The sequence below is a fragment of the Ptychodera flava genome, chromosome 9, assembly GCF_041260155.1.
Source record: "Ptychodera flava strain L36383 chromosome 9, AS_Pfla_20210202, whole genome shotgun sequence".
Classification (NCBI taxonomy): domain Eukaryota; kingdom Metazoa; phylum Hemichordata; class Enteropneusta; family Ptychoderidae; genus Ptychodera; species Ptychodera flava.
Window position 1 is genome coordinate 25106063 of NC_091936.1, and position 16408 is coordinate 25122470.

Genomic DNA, 16408 nt, shown 5'->3' on the forward strand with positions numbered 1-16408 from the left:
GCAGGAAGCTCATCGTCAGAGATGGAAATGAAATACATAGATAATATACACGCCAATGATGGCAATGGCTTAAAATGTAAGCTAATGATGTTTCACCTTTCATGATAGACGAAGGAAAAATTTTATAGGCAAACTCAAGAGCTTTATTTTTGTGCACAGCAGCACACTACCAAGAAAAAATCGAAATGGCCAGATGTTCACTTATCATGTCCTCAACGCCCATATGTAGACATTTGAAAATGCGAAAAATCCCAAAAAATTGAGTCAGTGGGTTTTCCTAAGGTAGGTCGGATTACCGAAAACACACATATTCTTTTATTTGCCTTAGGTTCTTGCACGAATTTCTGCCTTCAAACCCGACACTGAAGTAATCTCGGTGAGAGTAGGTTTATCGGAAAGCTTACACGATCGATTAACATGTTGTCTCACTTGTTCATAGGCTGAGTACAGCAGACTTAGGAACATATTGCCGGCGACAAGTATGAACAGAGTCTGTATACTTTTTAAAATACTTCAAAATTTGATTGCAGAAATGACCTTGTGTACCAATGCCGTTTTTTTCCGTGATGAAACTGACGAATTCCGAAGTAACCTCAAATCTATTAATTGGTTGAAATCAAGAACAGCTCCCAATAGCTATCATCGTAAACTGTCAATTGATATAGTTACAATTCACGCTAAGTCATTTATTTGTGGTATGCATATTTTAGAGCCTTGAATACACAAAATATGTTGTCTCACATGAACCCTGAATAAGTGCTGGACTATGGCAAAATGTGAAACCTTATGGTAAAAAATGAAATTTATTTATTATAGTACAAGTGGCTCCGCAAAACCCTGCCGAGTGAAATAGTTCCCAATTTAACATATTGTGTAGGGCCTAAGAGCTTTGTGCGTCAGAGCCCATATTGCTAAAGTGCCTTGACGTGATGAATTCGTCGCCAACATAGATATCCAAAAAGAAAATGCACATTCGTTCACAGATTTCTTTGTAAATTGTTAAGTCAATTAACGAGTCATTTTTATCAGCAAGATATCTCACAAAATGGTTATCCCTCCTGAAATGTAAAGCAAGTTGACTACAAATTTGCATATTATTCAAAAAACAGCAATTTAACGGTAAACCGTTTTACAGAATTAGCTTGTAGACCATGGCATCATTAAACCGTTTTATGATTGTTGTGTATTTTGTTTCTAATTTACATATATAGTTTGGGATTTTGGATTTTCTTGATTTCTTGGAAGGCGTTCTCTTTTCTTTCTTTCGTACCATCACCGTCGCTGGCCTGCCAGTGCCGGACAGAAGCAAGTACAAATTCGCGATCTACAATGCACGCTCTTGCGAAAGTTCGTTGACCTTGTAGGGAAAACTATCAGCGCAAGCCCATCGAGGCTAGTTAGTTTCTTCTCTATCTCACGTTCGCGAATTTCCTTCGAGTGCAAACTAGGGGTGAGTGCCGGGGAACACATACATTGGGTACTCCATCAGTACCTGACACAATCGTCCCATGGGGACAGAAATTTCGGAATCAATATTACCTGATAGAAAATGTTTTAAGCCTATTAGATTTGGCGATGCTACTTCTAGTTCTGTCCCAGAAAATATCGTTTTGTTGGATAATGTTTCACGTCGAGGTGATTAAAAGCACTGCGTGAAAGTGCGATATTTCGCGAAAGTACTAAAGAAATCTCATTTTTCGTGAAAAATATTAATTTTTAGCATCTCATTTGTGCACCACCGTGTTCTTGACCGTACAGACAATACTTGGGCAAAAAAACATCCTTTCGCGGTCTAGTATTCGCGAACGCGAGCCGAAAATTCTCGGGCGACAGTGTGCAACCCCTCAACTTTTTATTATACGGTAGTAATTACAATATAGTACTTAAGACAGCACATGTTTATGAAAATAAGACCTGGCGTAGAGATCAGACTTGACATGATATGAAAACTGTCACAGAAACTGGCCTCAAATATACAAGGTAATATACTAATTGTATGTTATCTTTTAAATTTATCATTTTACAGGGGAACTGCGAATAAAAGTCCAAACAGTCGAAATGGTTGAGTTGGGAGAAGCAAATGAAGGGCGAGTAATACGCGGCACGAAAATTGTATTATTTGATGAGGTTGATGAGTCTGATTTACCATCAATCCAGGAGTACATAAAAGAGATTGGTGGAACCATGAAGGATATTATTCGTGGATGTCTTTTAATGACAGTAGAGTGCTTGACTCTGGAAACGCTAGACAGGCTATGGGCAGATTACCAAGCTGGTGTCATTAATCGGCTGTTTGAAAAAGACATTATCAACACCGCCTTCATCCAAAAACACGGAACGACAAACATCTCCCTGGAGACAATAATTGAAACGTGGGAGTATATGAAATGCAAAATAGAAATAAGTCTCCGAAGTAAAGTAGGTATGAGACTTTAATTTTCTGTTTACAAAGAAAAGTTTTGAGTTTCTCGCCATTTGAAATTTACGTTCAAAAGCATGCACAATGTGGCTTAACGATCGCCTTTCTAAGCGTCTAACCTTCGTGATAGGTTGTAACTTATCAGCTTCCTGCAATTTTATAACACATTACGTTTTTCATTCGCAGGTATATCCGAAATTCCAGGTTCATTCCCCATGAACATCGGCGATCTTGACCAGGATTCACAGATGGATATTTCTGGTCAGATTGCACGGATATCTTTATCCGAAAATGATGATCTAGAGCTCGGCACAAAACTCGATGAGGTATGCCATGAACAATAATGCTAGTACATAGATGGTAGTAAAACCTACAGTAATAAAAAATATCAAAAGTCGTTACTCTAAATACATAGATAACATCGCTAACATCGCAGTTTTGGGTTATTTTAATTTCTCTCAATTCAGAAAGAAACTTTATATGAGTCCTACGATGAAGAACTTGCCGAGACTGCAGATACAGAAACCCAAACTACCGCAGGTATTATAAGGTCATCAAGCGAGACCGAAGTGTCATCACAAGGTAAAGTTTAACAATGGCCGTTTTCGAATAAATAATGTTGAAGGGGAACGAAATATTTCTCTTGCTGCCCTGCACAATGTGTTTGATAATTATTAACATTTTCAAGTATGACAATCATTGTAATCGAAGACGTTTTCGTTTGATACGATTATTACATTTCTTAAATTATGTTTTGTTCTGATGCGCTGCGATTGGCAAACCAGCCTACACATGCTAATGGTTTTAAAAAGCCTGAAAATCCAAGGGTGACAATAATAAAATAGAAAGAATGTAGCCGCGATCTTGCCTTTCCTGTAAAATAGTTCAAATTAAATTGAAACCAGGGATTATCTCTACATGGAATACAGCACTGTGTCTTGACATTTTCATCAGTTTTCTTTTTGGTTACATGACACTAGCGTCCGTGTCCATAAGTGAACATTTATGATTTACTATTTAGAGAAAGAAGAAATAGTGAAAGGCACTGCTGATATTGGTATGAAGGAGAAAAAGACGGCTCCATGGCAACCTATTCCACTCCGAAGGAAGCACTTTCCTGATTACTTAGATGTGGACGTGTGGACCGACTTAAAACATGATTCTAAATATGTCCCCGCTGTTCGTCACTTACTTGATACGTTTTTCACTAAATGTGAAAAGTTGGAGTCAAAGTTGAAAAAGGAAGAAACTCAAACTGAAATATTTAAAAACATGTTATATGAAGGTCAAAAGCTGCCTGCTATGAGTCATTCGGAAGAGAGAGTATCATTTCGTTTGTCAATGACTTTGAAAAGCAAAAAAATTACAATTAGTAAATTGAAAGAAGAAAACAAAGCTCTGATTGAAGAAAACAAATCTTTAAAGCGAAAGTTGAAGAAATCAAAATTTGAACGCTATAATAGTGTAGAAATAGATGATGAAACCATGCTAAAGTCGGGCACTGACCCTCTAACTTCATTGTCAATGGCATTCGACACGTCGATTCAAAAGCAGGGACTCAGTGACAACCAGTCCAAGAAAACTGTACCTGAGGAACCACAGAAAAAAGAGATGACACTAGAAGAAGGGTCCGCCCCAGGCAAACAATTCGGAAAGGATGAATTCGGCAAAGGTTTCGGAGTATACCTTTCTTTTTTACATTTTAATAGAGGAGAAACTAACTCATTTCCTTATATTATGACACTATTTTTAGCTATCATGATGATTAGTGAACTAAAAGAAATCAATATGATTTTTGGCAGAAGAAAATTATAAAATTATGTCATTGAAAAGCAACAGGAAAGCAAAATGGCGGTAACTGAAACGCCAGATCTAAATATTGTCCAATAATTTTACAATAGGAATTTGAAAGCATTAATGGGTACGCCAAACTGACAATCCAAACAAAGAATCGTGATATCATGACAGAAATGCAGAATTAGAAAACCTTGAAATGACGGTTCAGAAAAGGAGATATTTTGACTAGAATTAAAATACTAGTCAAAACAGTTAATTAGGTAATTACGTAAATCATGCCTACATTTTTTCTGAAAATCAGAATCACGTTATCTCTGTACCGTTTAGATAAACTCTTAAAGCCGTCATATAATGGACACAATTTTTTTCTATCATTTAGACAGTTGAAGGGAATTTCTGGAACTCTGAGGAAAATATCAAATGTAATACACACACACACACACACACACACACACACACACACACACATATATATATATATATATATATATATGTGTGTGTGTGTGTGTGTGTGTGTGTGTGTGTGTGTGTGAATAGGGGTTTCCCTCTATCATATGTAACAAACATCACATCAATCAACAGTCATTATGATTTTTATGAAAAACGTCAGAAAGATATTCTTTCGTTCAAAACGATCCCTAGGAAATAGATATTTCAATGATTTTGAAATGTAGGGTAAAGATATTTTCTTAATCAAAATGATAGCATCATGATGAATAACTCTTACAAAAGTAATAGATCAACATTACAAGAGTTTCTTAACTAGTGTTAGTATCACACGCACGTGACTGGTAAACCATCAAAAGACATGAACAAAAACTATTTAATGTACTTCTACAAAATATTGCACTTTTTCTTTGTAAGTAGAAACAATACCCATTCACTACGTTCTAATAATTCAGGTTCCAAAGAAGACAAGGATCGGGTGTTCATTACTGATGCAAAGAAGACAGAAAGACTAGAACATGAAGTTGAATATGATGACTCTGATATGGACACTGGTGAGTTTGGTTAAATTTTGCTATTCTCTGAGTCATAAGACTTTGAAGATCGTTCAAAAACCTAGAAAATAGATATTCAATAATATTAACTTTACCGACATACCATGGTAAAAAATATTGTTGAAAATGAAAGGTAGAGATTTCTTGTCAATAAAACCGATAGCATCAATATTAATGGCTCTTACAAAAGCGATAAATCAACATTCTTATAGTTTCTTATTAATAGTAGTTTCTAATTAGTAGTAGTATCACACGCATGTAAAGCAGTACACTATCAAAAGAATTGAAACACGATTGGAACTAATCGGGAAAAAATTGGATGGTGAAGTAATGTCGATATAATCTGCATATGTAACCTCATCTTCTTTTCTTTTTAAGTAACACACTTGTTTTTTGAGTAATTTGTAATATTGCAACATTCAGCTATGTGGCACCTAACACTTTTGAGAAATTTGAAAAATATGACGGTCCAATTATTCCAAATTAGTTCCAATCGTTTTTTGAACAAAAATTTTCAATATACTTCTACAATGCATTGCCGTTCTATTTAAGTCGGAAAAATTACTATTAATTACTCTCTGATAATTCAGGTTCCAAAGAAGACAAGGAGAGGGTGTCTGTTACTGATGCAAAAAAGAAAGAAAGACTAGAACATGAAGTGGATTCTGATGACTCTAATACGGATACTGGTGACTCTGAATCATTTTTGCCGTCCTCTGCGTCATTACACTCTGAAGATTTGGAGTTGGCAAAAACCCAACTGAAACATTTGGTATTCACAATGTTTTGTTCAATTTTTTCATAGTTTTTATATTCGAACATGTATTTGACATTGGCGTCACTTGATCTAAATTCATATAATCTGGTATACCCATATTGTAATTTTAAACTTTATTTCCCTGATACGGGGGTTTGAGGACCAAGGTTGCACGGCGAAGGGCCCGCGCACAGCGTACGACTGAGGTCCGCAATATTTCAACAGAAAAAAAATCAATAGAAATATCGTCCGATTTTGCTAACTTCGCTTTCGTCTGTACTACCAGAACGAGGAGAAGCTGCTCGAAACTCGCGCTGGCTTTTTTTACGAATAGTACGTTTCGGATAGCAACGCTCATTGTAACAATAATAAACCTAATTCTGAAATGCAAGCACTTGCCTATATTTGGACTGAGAGTGCCCGGATGTGATACGGCAATTAATTATTACTCAAAAGTTTAACTTCCCGCACGATCAGAATAAGTAGACCTTCGAATCTTGCACCAATATTGTTTACAAACAGAGCGTTTGTGGATAGGAAGGCGCGCAGTAACAAGAATAAACCTAGTTCTGAAATGCACGCTGCCAACATTTGGACAAAGTGCTCCTTGGCATGATACGGCAAATGTAGTTACACAAATGTTAGGGTGTTTTCCCATAGATTTTCACAGGAACTTGACTCGAGGTAATTATAATATATTATGCTGATCGTTTGCAAATATGTTTGTAACAAACTCCTACAACGTTAAACAAAAAGTTGGGTTTATAATTCACAAGTGCTTTCTCCGTCTTTAATAATTTAGAAATGTATGATTGCGACTAGATTGGCATAATTTGTTAGGATTTTACCTGTATAAGGATGTCAGGCCAAATAGTAGAGGTGCCATTTATTTGTGGTTAATTAAATGGATTTTTAGTGATAATGGTATATGTAGAAATCCTAAAATGCAAAACAAAATTACATGTACATGCTCGGCAACCTTTTTCAAGCCATTCACTTTGAACATGTTTCTTTTTAGTTCTCCTTTAGATGTTTCTTCCCAGACAAATAGACAGGAACATACAAGTTTACTGTGTATTTTCAACGTAATTCAATACTTTTTTTATCTTGATATAGTTGCTGCAATCTGCTGTTCTGCAAGGTCATTCAGGAATAGTACAGGATGCTATTTCCCTTAATATCAAAAAGAAGCATATTGCAAAGGTGAGCAAATTAGCTTTAAGATTTTATTCCGTATTTTTGGTTTCATGATAACTTTACAAATATTGGCAACACGCTCGTTTCTTTTCACAAAGTCAGGATCCATTCATGGCAATGAGTGACGGTAAGTATATGATATACGAAAAGTGCTACCGTTGTCTTCGAAAAGCTTTGTAGCCCTACATTTAAAATTGAATCGGTGTATAAAACATTGATATATGTTCTTATTTCAAAATTGATCAACCATACAAAGGAGCAAATAAAATGAACAAAACCACTTGTTCATGTTTGTGGAATTGATATAATGCCTAGAAAATTATATCGCATAAACGTGATAGAAAATGAAGATACGAACATTGTCAATAGAAATTCCGTTCTGATGTAAGTTTCTAAAGGTAGAATGCGCCACGGGGACGGGTATTCTGACTATCAAATTTTTAATGAACGTTTTTTGATCTCCACTTGTTGAGGTAATTTTGGATCTTTTTGTCGTGAAAATCGAAAAATTTATTTTTTCCCATATAGTTACCAAAGGAATGGTGGTCATTTTGAATCTCAAGTGTCGGTAAATACTGGCATATGCGTATCTCTGTTACCAGGTGTTACACTCTGACCTGTGGCTTTTTTCTTTTTTTTACAAAGGAATGGTTTAAAGTCTCTTTCCGTAGAGTTTGACCAACTTTTTAAAATGTAAAGTGCATAGTGAATTTATTTCAGTACGCAGTGTTTCTTAATTCCTTTTTCTATTTTTGTCAACATCATACAGAGTTTACGTTTTGCAGTCTTGACAAAAAATGCTGAGATTGTTAAACTTCTACTTGATACTGGAATAGACGTGGAAGAAATAAACAAGGTAAACGCTAATTGTTATACAGCTCAGTGTGCCGTACAATTTGAAAAAAAAAAAACCATCGCATTTTCTAATGTTGTTTGAAAAAAGCACTCCGGATGTACCCGTCGGTTCCCGAGTTTGAACTTTTGACTTATACATTTGATAAGAGTATCATTCAACAATAACTTCTTCATCAGCAATTACGGTGTAATCATGAGTGAAGTGTGTCAAATGTGTCCCCTAATGTGTCAACAATATCGTTGGTTTATTGAAGTCAGTAGTAAAGAGGTGTATGTCACAAACGCCTTGGATGGACTGAGCTGTATTCTATTCCCGTACGTTTTGTGTTGGTCTCACAATACACTTGACGCCATCGTTGATATGGATTAACAGCAGTAGTCTATTACAAAGTGTTTGCGTGATATATTTTTTCTTTAAGGAAAGTTACTAGGTCGGCGCAACATAGAGATACATAGTGTTATTTAATTTACATATTAGTACTGGGCATATATAGATGATAGATGGAAAGATGAGTGAGCACATCTGTTCAATGATAAGTGTCTCTACGGTGTTCTCTTCTCCAATATTTAAATGATAAAACAGGATCAATCTACAAAAGGCGTTCCTGATCTGGCGCGTAATCAAGTCCAATATTCGAAATCCCAGTTTGCAACTCTACAACTCAACATTCAACATTTAAACTCCACATTTCCAACTATACAACTCAACATTCAACATTCAAACTCCACATTTTCAACTATCGAAGTCATAGGTCCCCCTAGACCACTAGCCAGCGAACACAAGCCAAAATTAGCATACATATAGTCAAATACGACTTTAAAAAATCGTCGGTGTCATTTTACATGAAACTACTTATCACTTTGTTAGGGAGTCCCAAAACATGGTGACCTCGCAGTTAATTTTAAACATGGACGACACCGAGTTCGTTCGTGACCACGTCAGTGGTAGTTTGTCTAGGCTGCTACTTGACCTTGACCAGCCCGACAGACGGGGAGATGTGTCACGTAGGTGTGAGAGTCTGTTAGACTTTTGTCACAGTTAAGTGGCATTGGAATGTGTAGTGAGCGTATTGTCCAGCTAGTGCAAGCCGCTCAACGTGAAATACATGATGTTGAACATAGTGGTCACGGTGTAATAAAGGGAAAGTGCTTCACACATCAGCCATCTCGTCTTGTATGTGCTTTGGTGTGTTCAGTGTCTGAGTTGTGTTTTGGCTGTAACTGTGTGGAAATTAACAAGAGAGTTGTTATTTGGACCCTCTAGAACATCACATAGGAATAACTCTAAAACTCCGAAACGTCATGTGACGTATCTATGACGCGTTCTGACGTAGTATAGCCCAGAAGTGAAAAACGTGGGTAACTACAATCAAGCAAGTTAGGGATGCCTAGGGAGAATACGAATCCCGGACTTCGAAAGTTGAAAATGTGGAGTTCGAAAGTTGAAAATGTTGAGTTCGATAGTTGAAAATGTGGATTTTGAATGTTGAATGTTGAGTTGTATAGTTGAAATTTGGAGTTCGAATGTTGAATGTTGAGTTGTATAGTTGAAAATGTTGAGTTTGAATGTTGAATGTTGAGTTGTATAGTTGAAAAATGTTGAGTTCGAATGTTGAATGTTGAGTTGTATAGTTGAAAATTGGGAGTTCGAATATTGGCCTTGATTACGCTACAAAAGGCGTTCCTGATTTTTCGCAAGTGTCATGTAGCTTTTTAGTCCTTCGTCCGTGGGGACTTATAGATTGGGTCATGTCCGTCCGTCTGTCCGTCCGTTCACGCAGATATCTCAGGCATGTCCTGGTCAATTTCTTTCAAACTTTGCGCAAGGATAGTGCCCTACCCCATACAGATGCACGTCGATTTGTTTCACAATGTTATCAAATTTGGCCGTGTTAGAGAACTTTTTAGTTTACACCTCCATAGACTCCCATGTATAAGGCAGTTCTCCATAGACTCCCATGTATAAGGCAGTTCTCCATAGACTCCCATGTATAAGGCCAAGAAAAATAAAAAATTAGTTTCTCATCGTATTCATATTGCAAAAAGGATGCAGTGACACGTCCCCACGTATGAAGTCCAGGGGGCTTATAGATTAGGTCATGTCTGTCCGTTCATCCGTCTGTGAGTCCATCCGTTCACGCAGATATCTCAGACATTTTGACAAAATGTCACGTGACCTCGGTGACCTTTGACCTCAAATATACATATTTGTCAATAACTCAGTAACCACAAGTGCTACACCCTTCATATTTGGTATGATGGGAGACCTTATGACGCCACATACTGTACCTCATTAATTATGCGCATATCTAATTCTGAGCAAGCCAATAGAGCTGGATGTCTGATTTTTGGTATATAGGGATAACTATAGGATAAAAAATTTTTGACAAAATGTCATGTGATCTCGATCACCTCTTACCTAAAATATACGTTATGTCAATAAATAAGTAACCACAAGTGCTATGTCCTTTATGTTTAGAAGGATGGGAGACCTTATGACAACACACGTTTTACCTCATTAATTATGCACATATCTAATTATGGGCAAGCGTATAAAGCTAGAGGTCTGATTTTTGGCATATAGGGATTAATTAGTAATACAATTTTTTTCAAAATATCACGTGACCTCGATGACCTTGACCTTGATTATACATATATATGCATAACTCAGCAACCACAAGTTCTATACCCTTCAATTTTGATAGGATATTAGACCTTAAGATGTCAGATCTTGTACCTCATTTATTATGCGCATATGTATTTTTTGACTGGCCAATACAGCTAGAAATCTGATCTTTTTTCCCGATATAGAACCATAACTTAGACATGCCTCATGTGTTTCAAATAGGGAACAACGACATAGACCTATGTGCCCATAGATCTCAACATATACACTCCAGTGATACTTCTTAATGACCACATTTCCCTGCCTCATCAAGACTAATACTCTTATTACAAGTGGGGACTATGTCATTGTCAATGGCTTGTAATATTTAAGCGCTCACGGTTTGAAAAAGGAAATACACTTCAGCATGCAACACATCTTAAAACTTTTGTACAGCTTAACTAAAGTATGTTTAATCAGGACAAGTACAATCATGTTTGACAATTACTTTCGATTCAAAATAGTCAAATATTTCGACTTTACAAAATTTTAGCTGAACGGTGTTACTTTTCTTGTCGAGAGTATGTAACATCGAAATAATGGAACTATAGTTATATGCTTTCTTTATAATTTCCGTTGAATAAATTGTAGGCATTGGTAGCATCAGTTAAACATGGTTATAGTTCTATGGTACAGTTACTTCTTGACTCAGGAGGGGACGTCAATGCAACGGATTCCGTAAGTGTTAATTTCTCAAACTATACATTTGTCTTAACATTGATTCTTCAAACAGACTTTTCAAAGTGCAATATTTACTAACTTGTTTAAAAAAAAGGCAATTTAGATAAAAACGCTATTTGTTTCTTGTCCTTGAATTTTTGCCTATATTGACCTGATAGTAATGTTTTTGTTTACCTTTCCATTCGAAATTCCCTTTGTGTCCACTTTGGACTGAAACTACAGGGACATATCACAGACTGCAGATGCAAAGCCAGTTCCAGGGGTTTAGCCTACAAATTCAGTGATATGATGACATGAATAACGTTATGTTTTCGCTTTTTGTTAGGGCATACTTTAGCAAGAGTATTGCTAAATTCAGTCAAGGAGGACAGAAAACACATCTCTCAGTGCTTACTATCTTAAAGATGTATTTTGTACGATTCAGACATGTTGAACTTGCACAGTCTCTCACAATGCATTGTATTGTGTGTCAAATTTTCGTTTTTTGAGAAAAGCTGTTCGTAAATAAATATATATTGGTTATACATGAACGTTACACTATTCATGAATGTATGTAGTGCATATATTTAGCCCAGGGAGTACAATTTTCTTTACACCTGCAAACTGAATTAAATGACAATTAATTATTGTTAATAATATTTATTTTATTTTCATTGTTTTTCAATTGTGTATATTCTACTTACTTTTTGAGAGGATTGGTTATATTGTTTAGCCATTGGTCTGTTTTCCCGCGTTTTAAATATTTGTCCATATAAATTAGGCCTCACCGATATCCTTCACGGTTATACAGAAAACTGCAAGACCTGTAATCTGTTGATTTCCCCATTTCAGAAACACATATTAACCCATGTCCTCAAGAGGACACCATTAAAATTATTGTTGGTAATGTAGTTGATGAAATATTTACTAACCACCTTAAATTATGTATATCTTACACATGGATATTATTTTCGTTGGCAGGAAGGTGAACCATTGCTACACTCAGCTGTCAGAGGAAATGCTGAAACTCTCAGATTATTGCTTCGGAAAGGAGCAGATGTTAATGCTACGGATTCGGTAATTTACTGCAGAGCTCGTATTAATTATCAAGTTTACAGCTATTCGTTACAAAATCTGAACAAAATCAAGGACTCGACATATTCCTTCAAATCATAGTTACCTTTCTACCTACCTACCTACCTACCTACCTACCTACCTACCTACCTACCTACCTACCTACCTACCTATGTGGAAAGCCATGACTGACTTAAGTGGTCTAATATCATGTTGTCCTAGGCATTAACCATATTGTCCTAGGCATTTAATATGTTTTTCTGAGCTTTCAATACATGCCCCTAGGCAATTATTATGTTGTCCTGGGCATTCAATATATTGTCCTGGGCATTCAATATGTTGTCCTAGGCATTTTGCATGTTCCCCTAGGCAATTATTATGTTGTCCTGCGAATTCGATATATTGTCCTAGGCATTCAATATATTGTCCTGGTCATTCAATGTATTCTCATGGGCATTCAATATGTTGTCCGAGGCATTTGATATGTTGTCTTGGGAATTGAATTCAGTATATCGTCCTGGGCATTTTAGCTCACGTGTTCACACATATATTGTCCTAGGCATTTTGCATGTTGTTCTAGGCATTTAATATGTTGTCCTGCGAATTCAATATATTGTCCTAGGCATTCAATAAGTTGTACTAGGCATTCAGTACATTGTCCTTGGAATTCAATATATTGTGCTGGGCATTCAATATGTTGACCTGGGCATTATATATATTGTGCTGGTCATTCAATATGTTGTCCTTGGCATTCAATATATTGATTGTCCTGGCCATTCAAAATATTGTGCTTGGCATTCAATATATTGTGCTGGACATTCAATATGTTGTTCGACGCATTTGGTATGTTGTCCTTGGAATTCAATATATTGTCCTGGGCATTCAATATGTTGTACTGGGCATTCGATATGTTGTCCTAGGCATGTTAATATATTGTCCCTGGAATTCAATATATTGTCCTAGGCATTTTACATGTTGTCCTAGGCATTTAAATGTTGTCTTGGAAATTCAATATATTGTCCTAGGAATTTCAAATGTTGTCCTAGGTATTTGATATGTTGCCCTAGGCATTCGATATGTTGTCCTAGGCATTTAATATCTTGTCCTAGGTATAACTGTGAAAGGGCCATGACTTTTTCTGATTCAGTATTTGGTCCGCGTGATTCACGACTTTTGCGGAATTCTCAAAAGGACATTGACTTAAATAGTGAGGCACTGACTCAAATTAGGGGCAGAATGTACTCCTAGGCTTAATAGCCTGCCAAACTTCAAAACCCAGGCCTATTTGCGCCTAGCCTAGCCCAGGCCAATCTATTATCTGATTAAAATCTGATGTCTACATGGGTAGGTATTATTACGGTCTTTTTTCTGCGGTCACACCCTCAGTGAGGGATGTATGCAGTAAAAGTCCGTAATACGATTTTAATCAGATTGAGCTTAGCCTAGCCAGAACAACAAATATAGACGCTTCGCGAAGCGCCGAGCAACGCACCCAAAAACAACTTTAACAGCAATGCCAAAGCAAAGGCTACACTGTTTGTCCGGTAGAATTACAATTACAGTGGCGAGGGACGCAGATTTGACGTTTGAGCAGAGCTGGGTGTTGAAAAGGTTGTAGTATATATTACCTACTCTGTTCCTAGATATAAACCACATGTTCTAAATATTGCTTCACTAGCGGCAGGTTCTCAAAGACAAAAATATTAAACAGTTCATGAACTCTTTTCACATAGTTTCCTATTTAATTACCTACAGGTTAGTCCCATCAGTAAAAGCTGATTACTTATTAATGGAATCTTAGAAGGCATTGAAAATTATAAATCCCCAGACAAATACAGCCTTTAATGACTTTATTTTGACTCGTTCTGTGTACAAAAGCTCCTACGTCCCGGTACTGCGGCTAACTTTCATTAAACATTTACCCGATGCACAGTCAGTCACCAGCGATTGGTGATACGAATAAGCCCTCGTGAACTTGCTACAATCAATTAATATTTTCTGGTTGTTTTTTCACCATACTTTCACTTTAGTAGTGCTTGTTATTCATATTTTATACCCAGCGCGCCGTGTTGTGCGGCAGTGTGTAAACTGTGTGTAAAGTCTGTAGTACAACATATTAAATGCCTAGGAGAACTTATACCAGACGTGAACTGAATGTGCTTACATGGTTGACAATAGGTTCATTACATATTAGTACGCTCTACAGAACAATCAGACATCTGTCATATCATTACTTGTATCCGGGTTCATTAACTTTCGCACAGTACTCTGGGAGTTAAATCAGTACTTACGAAACTTCATTAAATATGCATGTGAGCTGTTTATTAACTTGACAGATTTTCTTTATCAGATCAATATCTGCAGCAGGTTTCACAAAATATGGTGTCATAATTTCAGAGTAATATCACTAATTACAAAGTTAATTAGATATACAAATGATTCCTTAATTAACTTCACAGTACTAAATGCTTTACAACAAAGCCAAATATCTCTCGGATCAGTATCTGCAGCAGATTTCATCAAATTTGGTGCAGTTATTTCGGAGTTACATGACTAATTACAAAACTTCATGAAATGTGCAAATAAGCTATTTATTAACTTGACACTGCTCAGTGCTTCAGGCAACATTTAGATATTTATCAGCATAATATTTGTAGCAGTTTTCATCAAATTTGGTGTCATAATTTCGCAGTAATATCACTCATTACAACGTTCATTGAATATGCAAATGAACGCTCAATTAACTTCACAAATGCTACATGTTCAACACAGCCAGACATCTCTCGGATCAGTATCTGCAGCAGATTTCATCAAATTTGGTGCAGTTGTTTCGGATTTATATGTCTAATTACAAAACTTCATAAAATGTGCAAATAAACTATTTATTAACTTGACACTGCTCAGTGCTTCAGGCAACAATTAATATTTATCAGCATAATATTTGCAGCAGGTTTCATCAAATTTGGTGTCATAATTTCGGAGTTATATCACTCACTACAACGTTCATTAAATATGCAAATGAGTAGAAAAGTGATATGACATTCACAGTATCATCATGTTCTGAGATTATCATCTATGAAAAGGTTCATAAAATTTTGTGCATTATTTCTTGATATATGTCGACACTGTCATTAATGTCTTCATAGGAAACTATTATATGGAAAAAATGATATTTCAAAACTTCATTAATATGCAAGCAACGCTAAAGAAATCTAACTAGTTCTTGCCATTAGCATATGGTATCTGTCTACCAAATCTGACTTGATTCCGTTCAGGCGTTTTTAAATTATCGTGTAAACAGACAGACAGATACACACACACACACTCGCCCACACAAACACAAAAACACAAGGACAGGCAGACAGACGTCGCTATGACATTAGATCATGTGTGTGAACACGTGAGCTAAAATGCCCAGGACAATATACTGAATTCCCAGGACAACATATCAAATGCCGTGGACAACATGTTGAATGCCAATGACAATACATTGAATGACCAGGACAACATATTAAATGCCTAGGACAACATATTGAATGCCCGGGACAATATATGACATGCAGTATATTAAATGCCCAGGACAATAATTTCAATGCCTAGGACAATATGGTAAATGCCTAGGGCAATATATTAAATGCCAAGGACAGTATGGTTAATGCCTAGGACAACATGATATTAGACTACTTAAGTCAGTCATGCCTTTCCATATACCTATCTACCTACCTACCTACCAACATACATATACATGATACATAGACACGTAGATACATAGATACATAGCTACATACATAGCTACATACATACATACATACATACATACATACATACATACATACATACATACATACATACATACCAAGCTCCACAAAACACCTTACAAAGCTAGGTTTATCGCAGGATCTTCAAAATGTTCAACAACAGAGTTATCGAAGATACTGACTTCTGTTCTTTGTACTGTTAAACGGGACTTCAATCATACTGTG

The 16408-nt window shown here is 36.3% G+C and overlaps 1 protein-coding gene across 1 annotated transcript in view; it reads left to right on the forward strand.

Moving 5' to 3' along the window:
* The window catches only part of LOC139140467 (uncharacterized), a 47533-nt gene that overhangs the window by 18408 nt on the left and 12717 nt on the right, over window positions 1-16408 (forward strand). The window contains exons 4-13 of the mRNA XM_070709761.1: window positions 2027-2422; window positions 2606-2745; window positions 2887-3001; window positions 3441-4091; window positions 5119-5217; window positions 5808-5989; window positions 7091-7177; window positions 7941-8027; window positions 11283-11369; window positions 12333-12428. Coding sequence (XP_070565862.1) covers window positions 2027-2422; window positions 2606-2745; window positions 2887-3001; window positions 3441-4091; window positions 5119-5217; window positions 5808-5989; window positions 7091-7177; window positions 7941-8027; window positions 11283-11369; window positions 12333-12428 — 1940 coding nt within the window. The remainder of the gene's footprint in view (window positions 1-2026; window positions 2423-2605; window positions 2746-2886; window positions 3002-3440; window positions 4092-5118; window positions 5218-5807; window positions 5990-7090; window positions 7178-7940; window positions 8028-11282; window positions 11370-12332; window positions 12429-16408) is intronic.